This window comes from Microcaecilia unicolor, chromosome 11, assembly GCF_901765095.1.
Source record: "Microcaecilia unicolor chromosome 11, aMicUni1.1, whole genome shotgun sequence".
Classification (NCBI taxonomy): Eukaryota; Metazoa; Chordata; class Amphibia; order Gymnophiona; family Siphonopidae; genus Microcaecilia; species Microcaecilia unicolor.
The window spans coordinates 128,249,946-128,268,188 of NC_044041.1; the positions used below are offsets into that span (position 1 = coordinate 128,249,946).

An 18,243-nucleotide genomic window follows, 5' to 3' on the forward strand; every position below is an offset into this window, starting at 1 on the left:
TTGTAGACTTCTGGCCGCCTGGAACACTTTCTCTTTTAATTTGTAATCCTGAAAGCATGCTATAATGTCTTTAGGTAGATTATTCCGGGCTGGGCCCAGCATTCTGTGAGCGCGTTGGATCACTACTGCCGATGCTTCCACTGGGCTGCCCGTCTCTTTCAGTATGGCACACACCACCTGTTGCACTACTGCCTCACTGTCCGAATATTTCGGGGTTTCAGGCACACCCCGGAAGCGCAGATTCTGCCTCCGACTTCTATTTTCTAAGTCTTCCAATTTGTCAGTCAACTGTTGCTGGTCCGTTCGGACTTCCATAAGCGCCTGATCCAGCGATCCAAGTTCCTCCGCGTGCTCCTCCACCCGGGACTCCATCTCTTCCATCCGATTCCCCAGCTCTCTAATCTCACCGCGGAGGTCGGAGCCTAACGTTTCCAGCTCCGCTCGAACCGCCTTTACATCTGCTCGAATTTCTAATAACCATTCTTTTAGCTCTCCGAGCGGGTCCGCCGCTGTTCGATCTGGGTCTTCTCCAAAGAGACAGGGGCTCTGCTGCAAATCGCCATCTAGGTGCTTGCCAGCCTGTTCAGGTTGAGTTTCCGGGCCCGCCATGCGGTTAGCTGTTTTTCCGCTTTTAAAGCCGTATTGGCTAAGTTCCGGCTGCATATTTATCGGTTCCCGGAGCGCCACCGATTCCGAATGCGTCCTGGATCAAAATCGCACCGGGAAGACACGCTCCGCGGGAGAACTCACGCTATTTTTATTGCGGTGAGCTGGAGCTAACCGTTTATGCCTCCATCTTTGTCGGTGACGTCACTTCCTCCTCCAAAACTCCCCCTCTCTCTGAAAACTCCCCTCCTGTCAATCCAGCATCTCCCCCATTCTCTCTCTAAATTACTTCCCCTCTCTCTAAATTATCCTGTCCAGCATCACCCCTCCCCCTGCCATCAATCCAGCATCTCCCCCCCTCACAAAACTCCACCATCCCCCTCCCTTCCATCCGGCATCTCCCCCTCTCTCAAACCCCTTCCCCCAGCCTCTGTCTGATGCAACTTCCTGTTCCTGTGCAGGCAGGACACAGTAGCAGAGGGAAGGTGCCAAGGCAGGCCATGAGCAGTGTATGTAACTCACTACCACTTTCAGCTACCTCTTGAGTAAAAAAAAAGTTCTAAAGTAGCTGGGGGAAGGGGGGGTTGAGAGACATGTGGAAATGCCAGACAGAGGGCATGGGATAGTAACTGAGAGGTGGAGATGCCAGATTGAAGATGGGGGGGTTGAGAGAGAGGAGATGCCAGATCAAGTGCAAAGGGGAAAGAGATGCTGAACAATGAGAGGGAAAGATAGAGATGCTAGACCTGAACCTGGAGGAAGAGAAAGATGCTGGACCCCTGGGGAGGGGGAGGAGAGATGCTGAACAATGACAGGGAAAGATAGATGCTAGACCTGAACATGGAGGAAGAGAGTGGGAGATGTTGGACCACTGGGGAGAGGAGGAGGGAAGAGATAGGTCAGACAAGGAGATGCTGAGGGTGGAAGGGAAGTGACGGCCAGATATCAGGGAAAAGGGAAACAGAAGCTGGATGGGACTCATGGGGAGAATGGGAAAGGAGCAGAAACTGGATGAGACTTGAGGGAGAGAAGAGGAACAGAACAGAAGATGGAAGGGGAGAATTGAGACAGTGATTGAGTGGAAGTGTGTTGAAGGGCAGAGCAGGGAATTATGGGTGGGAAAGACCAAGTGGGAATTTGGAGGGAATAGGAATTAATAGGGTGTTTAAATGGGCTGGTAGTATGAGAGGGTGTGAAATGGGGATAAGAACAAGGGGATGAAGCGTGGGAAGAGGTTAAGAGATTGTGTGAATTAGAAGAACAATAAAAAAATGGAGGTGCTGTGAAAGGGTATGAGCACAAAAAGGAGATGGGTCTCCAAAGGGGATGAATGAGGGTGGAAATGGGGTTAAAAAGATGGGATAGAGGGCAACAGACAGAGTGGAGAGACAGGAATGGAGCTGGTGAGGGAATCTGAGGCAGTGGATGATAGATGAGGGTTGAGAGGATAAGCATGGATACTTGAAATGGGGGACTAGGGAGTGGGTAAAAGACAGAGGGGGGCAGGAGATGGGGAAGGAGAGAGACAGAGGGGGCAATGGGAATGCTAGAGAGGAGATGAGAGGGAGATGGGGAAAGCCAGTACACAGATGAGAGGTAAAAAGAAAGAGTAAGGTCTAGAGGGTCAGAGAAAGAGGGAATGGGGGTAAAAATCATAAGAGTGGATACGGAGGCAGAGAAAATTGAAAAAAAAAAAACATTAAAAGTGACAGACAGATGCAGAGAAGGAAGGAAAGGACAAGAGAAGAGAAAAAAAATGTAGAAGACCTGACACAAAAAGTGGGGAAAAAAAAAAAAAAGATTGGAGCCAACCCAATTAGAAAAGTACCTAGACAACAAAGTTAGAAAAGAAAAACAATTATTTTTATTTTAAACTTTTTAAGGACGGTATGTGTCCACTTCGATTAATGTACATCTTTTCTATTTTTGTATCTAGAAGAGTACAGGAGAACATGCAGTTCTATTTTTTGTTTACTAGTATTGCACCATTTATAGAGTCTGGCTTTATTGGGGGGTCTCCATTTCTGTTTTTGTCTGCTTTTTTTTTTTTTTTTTTTGCAATTACCAGGTAAGGGTCTGCTCATCTTCTGCATGTGCAACAGAGGTGAAGGATTCTACTAGCACATACTGCTTGTATAGGAATCTATAACAGTCCAGCTTGTTCCAGTGTCCCAGTAGCAGGTATATTGGTGCTCTAGGGCCCAGTGAACTATTTATAGCACTGTCTTTTCATACGTGGGTTAGGGCTGTTTCCTATAAAGATTGAGTGTCTTTCTTTTTGCAGGGTCTTGTGTAATTTTGCAGTGTCTAGCCCTATTTGAAAGAGAGCCCTTGACAACAAAAATAAAAATAATTAGGACCAACAGTCTCCACATCCTGTACACTACAGTCACCACACAAACAGAAATCCATCTGCTTTAAATTGTCTGGCAGTGGAAGGAGCATGGGCTGTTCCAGAGGTGATAATCATAATTTGAATATTTTTTGTATGGAGACTTGTAAGAGTAGCAGCTCCATTCAGGGGCGGCCTAAGACAATCTGCTGCCTAAGGCGAGGAATGAGCTGCAACCCCCCCCCCCCCCCAAGGTGAGGAATGATCTGCCGCCACTGCCACCCCCCCCCCCCCTTCCTTCCCCAGCTCCCTTCCACCAAGTCACCTTTTCTTTTTTGTTTTTTCAAAAGCGGCGGCAGTGATTCCCATAGGCTGCCCTGCTGCTGGTCCTGACCCATTCTCTCTACTGCGGCCCGCCTCTCTGATGTAACCTCCTGTTTCCTTGGAGGTGGGCCACAGTAGACAGAAAGGGCCAGGACTGGTGGCAGGACAGCCTCTTAGAATCGCTGCTGCCACCTTTGAAAAAAAATGAGAAAGACCTGGTAAATTGGTGGAAAGAAAATAATGGCGGGGCAAATACCACCTCAGAAGAGTGCCACCTCAGGCCCCCGCCTCAGGTGGCCTAATGGTAGGGCCGCCTCTGGCGCCATTGCTAGGGATTATGGATTTTGTGACACAGACTCCCACATACAAGAATTTGTTAACTGATGCTATCAATTATGACAGCGGTTTTACCAGGTAGTTAAAACTGACTGGAGGGGAGGTTTCTTTGATGTCTTATATTACTAATTTAAAAGTGGGAGGAAGGAGGGGTATAATATGTGCAAAAATATTGCCTTGGCTTTCTCCCCTGTTGCCACCCCAAATATTTCTGTCTAGAGACATCACTGAATACAGCCAAAGAACCAGTGCTGAGGCAATATTTATAAGGTACCTGATCAAGGGCTTACAGGTCACACCTGTCAATTTAGCTTTATTTCAGTTTAGCAGTATAGGAAACAGGTTATAAAATCATGCATAGATCAGAACACAGGAAATAATTATTTATTCTTTCAAACTGAACTAGAACTAGGGGACAATCCATGAAAGTAACAGAGCAGATTTAAAATAAGTCTAAGGAAGTATTTTTCACTCATGTACAATCAAGTTGTAGAATTAGTTGCCAGAGGGATGTTGTCAAGGCATCTAGAATAACTGGTCTTAAGAGGGGCTTGGACAAATTCCTGAAGGAGAAAAAAAAAGGAGTCTATAAACCATTATTTGGCAAATGTTCAGCTAATTGCTGGGAATGACCTAGCAGGAGAGGCAGCACTCTTTGGGATCGTGCGAGGTGCTTCTCGGGGGCCCCACTATTAGACACAGGATGCTAGGCTAAATGGGTCTGATCTCACTTGGCTTTTCTTCTGTTCTTAGATCAAAGGCACAAGTCCACCCAGCCCAGCATTGTTTCCCACATTGACCCGCAAAGTAATACTGAAGCCACGGGCTCCTGGCTTTGAGAAGTAGTGGGGTATTAAAAGCACTGTTGTCGCTAGGTGGGGAGGGGGAATTATTTCAGGTTCTTATTGCTCCACCCAATACTTACCATCTGTCTTGTTGCCTGGTGCTTCTGACGTCATAGCGCTCTTCTGTGGAAGGATTCCAATTGCAGGAAAAAAACAAAATTCCAGCCCCCCTCCTCTCCAAAAAAATCAAAAGACGATCGTCTTTAAATTTAATAAATACCCAGCAGCAGCACAAATAAACACTTTTAAAATTAGTTTTATATGCAAAATGAATGAGGATTTACAGTGAGTGATTAATTTAAAAATATCTTATTACGGTGTGAATAGCCACCCTGGTCCTGCTGAAGCTGCGGCTGTGCTTGTTGTGACTCCTGCCCCTTGGCCTCATTCGAAATAAATAAAATACTTCTACGAGAGAGGAATCAATATATACACACACATAAGACTCACGCCTTACACCCGATTAAATGGCTCCCTCTGACGCAGCTGCCTGTCTTTGTTGACATACCCTCCCTTCTGACCCCGCCCACTTCTCGAAACAGAAATGGAGATGGGCGGGGCTACAAATCGAGCTCAGCCCCAAGCGACTTTCGATTGGTAGGAGGAGTATAGAAACAGTTTCCCGTCTCTTCCCTTATCGGGCGTACACAAGACAGAAGAGGTGGGGCATGTAAATAGAGAGGCAGAAGGGCGGCTGCCGATTGGCTCAAGAGCAGAGGCGTGACTACTTGAGATATAGGGAAATGCTGAGTGAGATTCCACGTTGCGCTCACCCGATTGAAGTTAAAGGCCCTGGCCAAAGTCTTAAAGGGGCCATTCACGTGGCTCTGAGTGCAAAGGGTCCGGGAACAACTGCCAAGTCATTCAACCCCAGGAGCATAGGTGCCAACATTTCTTTCTCTATAACATCAGCAAAATCCGTCCCTTCATCTCTGAGCACTCTACCAAAACCCTTATCCACACCTACTACTACTTAACATTTCTAGAGCGCTACTAGGGTTACGCAGCGCTGTACAAATTAACAAAAAAAAGGACAGTCCCTGTTCAATGGAGCTTACAATCTAAAGGTCGAAATGTCAAGTTGGGGCAGTCTAGGTTTCCTGAATAGAGGTGCCGAAGGCGACATTGAAGAGATGGGCTTTGAGCAAGGATTTGAAGATGGGCAGGGAGGGCACCTGGTGTATGGGCACAGGGAGTTTATTCCAAGCATGGGGTGAGGCGAGGCAGAAAGGGCGGAGCCTGGAGTTGGCGATGGTGGAGAAGGGTACTGAAAGGAGTGATTTGTCTTGAGAGCGGAGGTTACGGGTAGGAAGGTAAGGGGCGATGAGGGTAGAGAGGTAGGTGGGGGGGGCTGCAGATTGGGTGCATTTGTAGGTGAGCAGAAGCTTGAACTGTATGCGGTACCTGACCGGAAGCCAGTGAAGTGACTTGAGGAGAGGGGTGATATGAGTATATCGGTCCAGGCGGAAGATAAGACGTGCAGCAGAGTTCTGAACGGACTGAAAAGGGGATAGATGGTTAAGTGGGAGGCCAGTGAGGAGTAGGTTGCAGTAATCAAGGCGAGAGGTAATGAGAGAGTGGATGAGAGTTCGGGTGGTATGCTCAGAGAGGAAAGGGCGAATTTTGCTGATGTTATAGAGGAAGAAGCAACAGGTCTTGGCTATCTGCTGAATGTGCGCAGAGAAGGAGAGGGAGGAGTCGAAGATGACACAGAGGTTGCGGGCAGATAGGACGGGAAGGATGAGGGTGTTGTCAACTGAGATAGAGAGTGGCGGGAGAGGAGAAGTGGGTTTGGGTGGGAAGACAAGAAGCTCGGTCTTGGCCATGTTCAGTTTCAGGTGGCGGTTGGACATCCAGGCAGCAATATCACCTCCCATCTTGATCATTGTAACCTACTACTCACCGGCCTCCCTCTTAGCCATCTCTCTCCTCTTCAATCAATCCAAAACTCTGCTGCGCCACTTATTTTCCATCAAAGTCGCTATGCCCACATTAGCCTTCTCCTTAAGTCACTTCACTGGCTCCCTATCCGTTTCCATATTCTATTCAAACTTCTCCTATTAACCTATAAGTGCATTCCCTGTGCTGCTCCCCAGTTCCTCTCCACCCATCTCCCCCTACGTTCCCCCTCGAGTACTCCACTCTGTTGATAAATCTCTCTTATCCGTCCCTTTCTCCTCTACTGCTAATTCAAGACTCCATTCCTTTTATCTCGCTGCACCTCACGCCTGGAATAGACTTCCCGAGCCTGTACGTCTAGCCCCATCTTTAGCCGTTTTCAAGTCCAAACTCAAAACCCACCTCTTTACCACTGCTTTTGACTCCTAACTCACTTATCCTGTTCTTTATCCTCACCTCTTTATTCCCTTACCCTTAATTGTCCTGTCTGTTTACCTATCTTCTAGATTGTAAGCTCTTTGAGCAGGGACTGTCTTCTGTGTATGGTGTATAGTGCTGTGTATGCCTTGTAGCGCTATAGAAATAATAAGTAGATAGATTTCAACATGAAATAGCTTGACCAATATTGGGGGGTACACTGGCACCCACAGAACTGGTCTTGAAATGAGAACTGAAAACTCTGAAACTGGCTTCCTGTAGAATCTTACAGATGGTTTTAGTCAGAAGCTGCATACCTATTTTGTGCCCTCTGAGGGGCAAAAATATGTGCGAGGCTTTGGTTCAATTCCCACTCCTGGACTCAGAAGGGGATACTGTAGGGGGTAGCACAGCATTGATCTTTCTTGTTCAACTTTCTTCCATTTTTATGCCTTCTTCTCACATCTATCTAATTTTCCACCTCTTCCCTTCTCTTCCAACCATGTGCAGCATTCATTCCCCCTCCCTGATATCCATGTGCAGCATTCCCTCCCTCTTTCCTTCCTTCCTTCCTTCCTACCTTCCTTCCTTCCATGGACAGCATCCCCCCTTCCAACCATAGGCAGCACCCCTCCCCCTTTTCCTTCCATCCATGGGCATCATTCTCCCCATTCCATCCCATCTATGTGTAGCATTTCTCACATCTCTTTTGTTCATCCATGTGTGGCATTTCTTCCCTCTCCCTCCCTTTCCATCCATGTGCAGCATTTTCCCCTTCCATTCATGTGTAGCATCCCCCCCCCCCCCCCCCACACACACACACACACACACACACACTCTCCATTCCCTTCCTTTCCTTTCTTGTGCAGGATTCCCTTCCTCCCCTTCCACCCATGTGCTTCATTTCTCCCTCCGCCTTCCATTCTGTCCATGTACAGCTTCTCTTCCGTCCATGTGTGGCATTTCTCCCCTCTCAGTTCTCTTCTTTTCCATCTGTGTGCAGCATTTCTCCCCTCTTCCCTTCCTTTCCATCCAAGTGCAACATTTCCCCCATTCCTTCTCTTCTGTCCAAGTGTGGCGTTTCCTCCCTCTCTTCCCTCACTTTCAATCCATGTGCATCATTTCCCCTTCTCGCCTCCCTTTCCATCCATGTGTGGCATTTTCCCCCTCTCCCTTCCTTTCCCTTCCCATTCCCAATATTGATTAGAATTGAAGAATGCACGGTCTCAATACTATGATTGCAAAATCTGCAAGTCATCCTCGCCAATTGTTTTCCCTAGTATCCAGGCTCACCACTCTAGCTCTTAGCTTGTCCTATGATTCTATCAGGTCAAGATTTTTCCACATTCTTCTCTTCGAAAGTCCAGGCTTTACAGTCCAATTTTCTACCTTCTCCAACTCTTCTCTCCCCGACTCTTCTTAGCGCCCCCCATTCTCCTCTTTTATCTTCTCCTGGAAGTGTCTTCCCCACCTCTCTCCTCTCCTATTTCTCTCACCTGTCATTGGTCAAATTTCAATATTCCTTCTTTAAGTCAATTTGATAAAACTCCTACAACTACTACTACTACTACTACTTGACATTTCTAGAGCTCTACTAGGGTTACGCAGCGCTGTACAGTTTAACAAAAAAGGACAGTCCCTGCTCAAAGGAGCTTACAATCTAAAGGACGAAATGACAAGTTGGGGCAGTCTAGATTTCTTGAATAGAGGTATAGTGGTTAGGTGCCAAAGGCTACCTGTCCACTGGACCCTATTCCATCTCAGTGGCTCTCCCTTACTGCGCATGGTCTCAGCCCATTGGCCCGTTCTATGATCATTAATAGCCTTATCTCTGAGAGAATTCCCTCCCAGTAGAAGAATGCTTTGGTTCGCTCTCTGTTAAAAAATCGGGCACTTGATCCGGTACTCCTGAGCGATTATTGCCCTGTTTCAAATCTGCCCTTTCTGAGTAAACTCTTAGAATGCTGTGTTTTTAGACAGCTCGCACTGAGCCTGAGCCTCTCAGACTACCTTGAATCTTCAAATATGCTTCATCCTGCTTCATCCCTCTCAGTCTGGCTTTTGTCCAGGATATTCCACTGAAACAATTAATGCATCTCTGCTGAGTGATTGTCATACTGCTATAGAATAAGGTAAGGCCTTTTTATTGGTTTCATTATATTTGTTTTCTGACTTTGATTTGGTCAGTCACTTTCTCTTGTTGTCCCGTTTGTCTTCTCTAGGTCTCTCGGGTACTGTACTTCTCTGGTTTCATTCATTTTTTACTGGTTCTTCTTTTCAAGTATCCCTTCCATCGTTTCTTTCAGATTCAATCCTTAGTTGTTGTGTTCCTTAGGGTTCAGTTCTGTCTCCTCTGCTCTTCAATGTTTTTCTTAGTCCACTGGCATCTTTAATTCAAGAATTTCATGTAAAATGTTATATTTATGCTGATGATATCCTCTTAGTTTCCTCCAAGGATCCTTACCTCCCTGATCTCAGCTCTTACTACTTACTACTACTTAACATTTCTAGAGCGCTACTAGGGTTACGCAGCGCTGTACAGATTAACAAAAAAGGACAGTCCCTGCTCCAAGGAGCTTACAATCTAATGGGCGAAATGTCAAGTAGGGGCAGTCCAGTTTTCCTGAATAGAGGTATGATGGTTAGGTGCCGAAGGCGACATTGAAGAGGTGGGCTTTGAGCAAGACTTTGAAGATGGGCAGGGAGGGGGCCTGGCATATGGGCTCAGGGAGTTTATTCCAGGCATGGGGTGAGGCGAGGCAGAAAGGGCGGAGCCTGGAGTTGGCGGTGGTGGAGAAGGGTACTGACAGGAGGGATTTGTCTTGAGAACGGAGGTTACGGATAGGAATGTGAGGGGAGATGAGGGTAGAGAGGTAGGGAGGGGCTGTAGATCGAGTGCATTTGTAGGTTGAAAGGAGAAGCTTAAACTGTATGCGGTACCTAATTGGAAGCCAGTGAAGTCACTTGAGGAGAGGGGTGATATGAGTGTACGGGTTCAGGCGGAAGATAAGACGTGCAGCAGAGTTATGAATGGACTGAAGGGGGTTAGATGGCAAAGTGGGAGGCCAGTGAGGAGTAGGTTGCAGTAGTCAAGGTGAGAGGTAATGAGAGAATGGATGAGAGTTCGGGTGGTGTGCTCAGACAGGAAGGGGCGAATTTTGCTGATGTTATAGAGGAAGAAGCGACAGGTCTTGGCTATCTGCTGGATATGCGCAGAGAAGGAGAGGGAGGAGTCAAAGATGACCCCGAGGTTGCGGGCAGATGAGACGGGGACGATGAGGGTGTTATCAACAGAGATAGAGAGTGGAGGGAGAGGAGAAGTGGGTTTGGGAGGGAAGACAATAAGCTCAGTCTTGGCCATGTTCAGTTTCAAGTGGCGGTTGGATATCCAGGTCGCAATGTCAGCTAAGCAGGCCTATACTTTAGCCTGGGTTTCTGCAGTGATGTCTGGTGTGGAGAGATAAAGCTGGGTGTCATCAGCATAAAGATGATATTGGAACCCATGGGAGGAGATTAGGGAACCTAGGGAGGAGGTGTAGATTGAGAAAAGAAGGGGTCCAAGGACAGATCCCTGAGGAACTCCAACAGAGAGCGGGATGGGGGTGGAGGAAGAACCCTGAGAATGTACTCTGAAGGTACGGTGGGAGAGATAAGAGGAGAACCAGGAGAGGACAGAGCCCTGGAACCCAAGTGAGGACAGTGTGGTGAGAAGTAAGTTATGATTGACAGAGTCAAAAGCGGCGGATAGGTCGAGGAGGATAAGGATGGAGTAGTGACCTTTGGATTTGGCAAGGAACAGGTCATTGCAGACTTTAGATAGTGCCGTTTCCGTTGAGTGTAGAGGGCGAAAGTTCTTTACAAAGATGTCTCAATGCAGTTTCCTCTTGGCTTGTTTCCCATCGTCTTCACCTTAATCAGTAAAAACCGTCAGCAATCTGGCTGACTGGTCCCTGCTCTGTACCTTTTTCTACACCAGCCATTGATGGTGTTCCCTTCTGCCTAGTAGTTTCTTCGAAATGCTTTGATGTTCATTTCAATAGTGCACTAACTTTTTCTGTACATATTTCTGTTACCATCAGGAAATATTTTCATTCATTGCATCTGGTGCGCTCCCTTCATCCATTTCTCAATAGTGATAGTTGTGCTACTTTACTTTATGCACTGGTTGCTATGAAACTAGATTACTGTAATATCATCTATGCCAGTCTCCCAGACATCTCTCTCCATAAATTGCAAACTATACAGAATGCTGCCATCCGTATCCTCTCACATGCACGTCACTGTGATCATGTAACACCTTTTCTGAAAGAGCATCGTTGGCTTCCCATAAAGTATCAGATCATTCATAAAATCCTGACCATTACTTTTAAAGCCTTACATCTGGGTTCGTCCCCATATTTAGCTAGTCTCATCATTCCCTATTGTCCTGCCCAGGACCTTCGCTCTGCATTTGACTGCCGCATATCTGTACCCTCTGTTCACTGTTCCCATCTTAGCTCTATGTGTTGTGACAAAGCTAGCACTTGGGGCCACACAAAGAAGCGGCTAATCCCTGAACTACGGTTCCCAGAAGCCCTTGGTAGCAGGAGAGAGGAGGGAAGCCCCAAAAGGAATGGATTTCCAACCCCATCAGGGGGAGCAGTGGCTCAGTGCTAGGGGAGCCAGTTACTCCCTTTCCCACTAGAAGGAGAAGGGGAGGTGACACTCAGTCCCTTAGCTGCATCGCTGGTATATAATTCTCTCCAGCTGTGATAGGGGGAGAGATTTCTGGGTGGCTCCCAGCCACCAGGAAGGAGAGGAAACTGATTGAGAGAGAAGCTGCCATGGATTAGGTGGAGGACGGAAAGGGCCTGCCACTGGAGCTTCCCAGGGGGGGAAGAGTAAGCGGCCATGGAGTGTGAGAATGTAGATGTAACCCTGACCAGCACATGGAGGCAGTGTGAGAGGCCACAGTGGTGTGGTGCTATGAGGTAGGAGGAAAGCTGCCAGGCCTGTTTGGTACAGGGTCCTCCTGGGTGCTGTGAAGAGGACAGGGGCATTAAGTAGTGGTTTCCTTTGAAGAGACTGTTTGTGAAAGGGTTGAATTATTGGGATGTATAGAACAGCAGGCTGAACTTTGACTAAGCCCTTCTGAGGGAGAGGGGAAAGTAGTGTAAAGGAAGTGGGCCTGAACTGTTAAGGAATTGAATGTCGGCTGGAGTTTGGAACCTGGCCTGAACCCTGTTTGTGAACTGCATTTCAATTTTGAGAGTGGAACTGAATTGAGAATAAAGCACTTTGGTCTTAAGTCCATATGGCTGTCTGGTTCTTTGCTGGAAGCGTGTGAGCCTAACAGGGCTGCCGGCCCCAACCCAGAGTGGAGGAAGCGGACCCCTTTACAATTGGCACCCCAGATGGGACTAAACGGTGAACCACCACATGGAGGAGTCACTTGCAGTGGACCTTGGCTTCCCTTAGCAAGGCGCAGACCAGCGGTCACCCAAGGTGAGCAGTACCTAGTGGGGGCACGGCTGGATACTGGGAGCAGCTAAGGGGATCAGAAGCAAGGCCTTACAGGACCCAGGCTGTATTCGTAAAGGGGAACAGCATAAGAAAAAAAAAAGTACCGCACTTGAGTTTTTTTTTGTGTGTGTTTTGTTTTGCAGGATCCCCACCACCGAGGATGGAGCAAAAGGATTTCCTGCATGGGATGGGGGCCCAATGTCAGTAGCAACAGGAAGGCTCTCAGCAGGCTTGGCACCAGGGGGTGGAAGCTATGAAGGAGCACCTTTGGAACCCTTTTTAAAAATTGGAGTTACATTGGCCACCCTCTAATCTTCCGGTACCATGTTTGATTTTAAAGTTAATTACATATTACTAACAGTAGCTCTGTAAGTTCATTTTTCAATTCTATCCGTATTCTGGGATGTATACCAGGCAATTTGCTGGTCTTAAATTTGTCAAATTGCTCCATTACATCTTCCAGGTTTACAGAGATGTGTTTCAGTTTCTCTGTCTCATCAGCATTGATAAAGGTGAGCTGGTTGATATTGTGTATCTGAATTTTTACAAGGCATTTGACAAAATATCTGCGTGAAAGACACCTGAGGAAATTAAAAGGTCATGGGATAAGACGTAATATCCTATTGTGGACTAAAAACTGCTTAAAAGATAGAAAACAGAGTAGGGTTAAATGGTCAGGATTCTCAGAGGAGAAGAGTAGATAGTGAGGTTCCCCAGGGATCTGTGCTGGGACCGCTGCCTTTTTATATATTTATAAATGATCAAGAGATGGAAATAACTAGTGAGGTAATAAAATTTGCTGATGACACAAAGTTATTCAAAGTTGTTTAACCACAAGAGGATCTTGTGAAAAATTGCAAGAGAACCTTATGAGACTGGGCAGATGACGTTTAATGTGAGCAAGTGCAAAGTGATGCATGTGGGAAAGAGGAATCCAATCTATAGGTATGTGATGCAGGGTTCCACATTAGGAGTCACTGATCAGGAAAGGGATCTAGGTTTCATCATTGATGATACGTTGAAACCCTCTGCTCAGTGTGCAGCGGCAGCTAAGAAAGCGAATATAATGTTGGGAATTATTAGGAAAGGAATGGAAAACAAAGATTAGAATGCTATAATGCCTTTGTATTACTCCATAGTGCAACCACACCTCAAATACAGTGTGCAATTCTTGTCACCACATCTCAAAAAAGGTATAATGGAATTAGAAAAGGTATTGAGAAGGGCGACAAAAATGATAAAGGGGATGGGATGACTTCCCTATGAGGAAAGGTTAAAGCGGCTAGGGCTCTTCAACTTGGAGAAGAGACGGCTGAGGGGAGATATAATAGAGGTCTATAAAATACTGAGTGGAATGGAACGGGTAGAAGTGAATCGCTTGTTTACTCTTTCCAAAAATACTAGGACTAGGAGGCACACAATGAAGCTACTAAGTAGTAAATTTAAAACAAACCAGAGAAAATATTTCTTCACTCAACTTGTAATTAAACTCTGGAATTTGTTGCCAGGGAATGTTGTAAAAGCAGTTAGCTGAGCAGGGTTTTAAAAAGATTTGAATAATTTCTTAAAAGAAAGGTCCACCAAGGCCTCAACCCGTTCATCTATGCAGATGACGTCACAATCTGCATTCCCTTCAGTCATGACTTAACAGAAATAACCAATGAAATCAATGACGGTCTAAACATCATGAACTCCTGGGCAAACTCATTCCAACTGAAACTAAACACTGGAAAAACACACTGCCTCATCCTCTCATCTCAACAAAACAAGTACAAACCCACAACCATGAACACACCCTCCCTACCTCAGACAGCCTAAAAATACTCGGTGTCATAATCGACTGCAACCTTACCCTTGAGAACCAAGTAAATTCCGTAATAAAGAAAATGTTTTACTCAATGTGGAAACTCAAACGAATAAAACATTTCTTCCCAAGGGAAATATTTTGAAACCTAATACAATCAATGGTCCTAAGCCATATAGACTACTGCAACGGAATCTATGCAGGATGTAAAGAACAACTCACAAAAAAACTCTAGACCACCCAAAACACAGCTGCCAGGCTGATATTTCATAAAACACGCTTCGAAAGCGCCAAACCCCTCCGAGAAAAGCTACACTGGGTCCCAATCAAAGAATGAATCATCTTCAAAATCTGCACCTTGGTCCACAAAATTATCTACGGCATAGTCCCAGGATACATGACAGACCTCGTAGATCTACCAACCAGAAACAGAAACGGATCATCACGATCATACCTAAACCTACATTACCCAAATTGCAAAGGACTGAAATACAAAACAACTTATGCATCCAGCTTCTCCTACCTAAGCGCACAACTATGGAATGGGCTCCCAAAAAACTGTGAAAACAATCCATGACCCTCTAAACTTCAGGAAATCACTAAAAACCACCCTCTTCAAAAAGGCTTACCTCACCGATCCAACATAAATCCCCACATCCAGCAACACAACATAACCAATGATCATAGAAGTGGCCTAGTGGTTAGGGTGATGGACTTTGGTCCTGAGGAACTGAGTTCAATTCCCGGCACAGGCAGCTCCTTGTGACTCTGGGCAAGTCACTTAACCCTCCATTGCCTGCCGCATTGAGCCTGCCATGAGTGGGAAAAGTGCGGGGTACAAATGTAACAAAAAAAAAAAAAAACAATATCTTCATCCCTTCCATCATCACAGTGCCTCATACACACCTACCTCACTTCGACCACAATATAACCTGTATTTGTTATCAACTGACTGGCGAACGCCTTTACGGTACTATGTAAGCCACATTGAGTCTGCAAATAGGTGGGAAAATGTGGGGTACAAATGTAACAAATAAATAAGCCATTATTAAGATGGACTTGCGTAAATCTATAGCTTATCTCTAGGGTAAGCAGCATAAAGTCTGTTTTACTGTTCTAGGATCTTGCCACGTACTTGTGCCCTGGATTGGTCACTGTTGGAAACAGGATACTGGGCTTGATGGACCTTCAGTCTGTCTTAGTATAGCAATCCTTATGTTCAGGCTCCAGTTTGTAGCCAATACATCATGGGAAGGAGAGCATGGCACTTGGTTACAAAGGAAGAGGAATCTACTGGCTCTCATAAAAAATCTGCAAGATTGTTGTCTATGGAGGAGAAGGATGCCCAAGGGGCAAGGAACAAGTACCAGGACTGTGTCACTGCCCATAAACCAGACTGAACCATTCTTGTCCTCTGCTGCTTTTCTTATTTGGATTCTTTCCATATTCTTATTAATTGCTTTGCTTTTGGATATTTTTATTTGACTGGGGAGAGCCCACTAACAAGTTTTGTTTTGTTTTATCAAGCTAGGGCTCCTGCATTTTGTCTGCTTATGTCTCATGTCCAGCCCAGGCCTTGAGATTTATTCTCCTCCTTTGAGAACTGTGAGCTACATGATAGAGAGAGGAGTCCACCGACAGAGCACTGACTACATAAGCAAGAATAGGACAATCTGTTTCCTATTTATCACTATGACTATTCACAGAAAAAGGAATTAGAATTTCATACTTGACTCAATGCGAATTGATGCTTCTTTGGGTTTGTGTGGATGTTTTGTTTGAACTGCAACTGCTCTTTGCCACACCCCACCATAGGTGGTTACCTAATCTACCTAATGGCTTGCCCAGCCCTGTACCCTTTCCTCCTTAAATTCCTATCACCCCATTCCCAGTTTCTCTCCATCTCCCCCTCCTCTCCTTTGGTTTCATCTCAGTTTTCTGGGGGTACATTGTTATGGGCAGAGCGGTGGCAGGCTCCAAATGTAAGGACATTGTAGGCTTATATTCCCTGTGCCCTCTTGAGTGCTTTGCTCCCATGGGACATATTTCCACTCTAATCAGGAAGCAAAGGAAGGGGAACCACAGAGATTGGGAGTGTGTACTTACTCTGTCTCCATGCTGCTGGCCTCTACCACTGCTCAGGGTGGAGGGGAGGTGGAGGAAAGTCTGCTTTTAAACCACTGTAATTTTTAGTGCTGCATTCTGAGGATGTGTCAGTGGCAGAGATGCTAAGTTTCCCAGTTCTAGGCTGGAGATTTTTGGATAGTCCTGGATTTTCTGACCAACCAGTCCTGGTGGCATGATGAGACTTGCAACATTGATTTCAGTGGGCCGGATCAGACACTACAAACCCCACACTGCATAAATTCAAATCCAGGACTGTCCCAAAATCTCCAGCCTGGACCTGGGTAACATGGCATCTCTGCAGTGGCCATCCTACCTATCAGCTAAGCTTGGAAGAAGACATGAGGCTGAGAGAAAACCATGGTGCCCCCTGCTGCAACTGCAATGGCCACCATGTTAGATAAAAAAAAAGGAAGGAAGTGAAAATTAGGGTTACCATATGGCTCCAGAAAAAGGACACATTGATCCAGTCCCGACTGTGGTCTAATATGGTAACCCTAAATTAAAGAAAACTTTTACCCACATAACCATGGAGAATCACAGCTGCATGACACCCCAGCACAGGCAGGTTAGAAAGCACAGGGAAGGAAGGAAGCAACTGGGACAAAAAAAAAAACCATGGAGTGGAGATATGGAGTTAGCATCTCTTTAAACAGGAAGAAAAGTGGAAAATTTTTGACTCTGATTAAGCAGCCAGGAGTAGATTTCCACAGCTGCTCTATCAGCTTGTTTTTTCCCTTTAGTGTGGCAGATGCTGGATCAGGGGGTGATTACGAAATGGACTGCAGTGCAGGCTGGCAAACTCTCTCCTTTTGCTGAAGTGGTAATTAGATTGTATGTTAAGTAGAGTTGCATCATTGCAAGAGTATTCAGGGCAGGTCAAAGCACATAGCTGTTATGGAGAAACGTTGGTTAATGAATATTGGCAAGGTGCTTCTGTCTTAGTATTTTTTAAATTTTTTTATTGATGCAATGTGCTAAATGGATTGTACCTTGGCTGCTGGCCCAGCACTGGAGTAAGGGCTTCCTGTCTGACTGAAGCTGAAGAGGAGGATGCCTGAGCTGCTGTACAACCATGGCACAGTGCTCGGCATCTGATTTCAATGTGGCTGGGGGTGTAAGTCAGTGTTCATTGTTATTGGTACTGAATCAATAGTAGTCTGCACCCAATCTTAGTGAAAAATCCTCAGAGCTTGAATAGCTAATGAATTATATCAACTGATAGTCACTTAAATAGCTAATTCAATTACTCAGTTCAATAAAATGATTTTCAAATTTGTGACAACTTATCAAATAAAAGACAGAGCCACAACACAGTGAGTCTGATCTTTTTCCTCACTTGCCTTGACCTCAGTAGTACTGGTCAATGTCCATCAGGATCTAGGAGACGAGATGCTAAGGCAACGGCCTTGTTAATTTTGAGAGCTATTATCAGGCCAGTGCCATTGGTTCCCAAACCTGGTCCAGGAAGCACCCCAGCCACTCAGGTCTTCAGTATATCCATAATGAATATTCATGAGGTAGATTGCAAATTTCTCTCATGAATATTCATTGCGGGTATCCTGAAAACCTGACTGGCCGGGGTCCTTCCAGGACCGTGTTTGGGAACCACTGTCTTAGGCAAAGGAGCCAGCTTTTCTAAACAATTCAGAGATGCCAAGTTACCCAGTTCCAGGCTGGAGAGTTTTGCTCAGTCCTGGTTTTGAACTCACATCCCAAAGCAGTGTAGGATTTGTAGTGCCAGATCCTGTTCATTGAAATCAGTGCCGCATGTCCCAGGGTGGCCAGAAATCCAGGGCTGGCCTAAAAGCTCCAGTCTGGAACTAGGTAACTTGGCATCTCTAACAATTACAGCTGCTAAACACAATGGGGTCGACATTTTAAACCAGGTATCCAGTTAGCAGGGGTCAGTTAGAGGTTATTCAGAGTACTAACCAAATAGTACTGAGGTGGTCAGAGGAAATATTTTCAGGGCACTATCTGGAGAGTGCCAGGGCAGTCTGAGCATGGACAGAGCCAGAGGTTATCCAGTTAGCAGCCATAGTCAGTAGTGC

At 45.9% G+C, this 18,243-nt stretch overlaps 1 protein-coding gene across 2 annotated transcripts in view; it reads right to left on the reverse strand.

Moving 5' to 3' along the window:
- The window catches only part of LOC115479952 (phosphomethylethanolamine N-methyltransferase-like), a 57,562-nt gene extending 52,646 nt beyond the window's left edge, over positions 1-4,916 (reverse strand). The window contains exon 1 of one of the 2 annotated variants that reach the window (XM_030218297.1): positions 4,760-4,916. Coding sequence is in view for 1 of the 2 variants with exons in the window: in XM_030218296.1 (XP_030074156.1) it covers positions 4,524-4,557 (34 nt within the window). In the remaining variant the exon portion in view is untranslated. Of the gene's footprint in view, positions 1-4,523 lie in introns of both variants that reach the window. The other variant, XM_030218296.1, reaches the window with a different exon arrangement.
- Between the last annotated feature and the right edge of the window lie 13,327 nt (positions 4,917-18,243).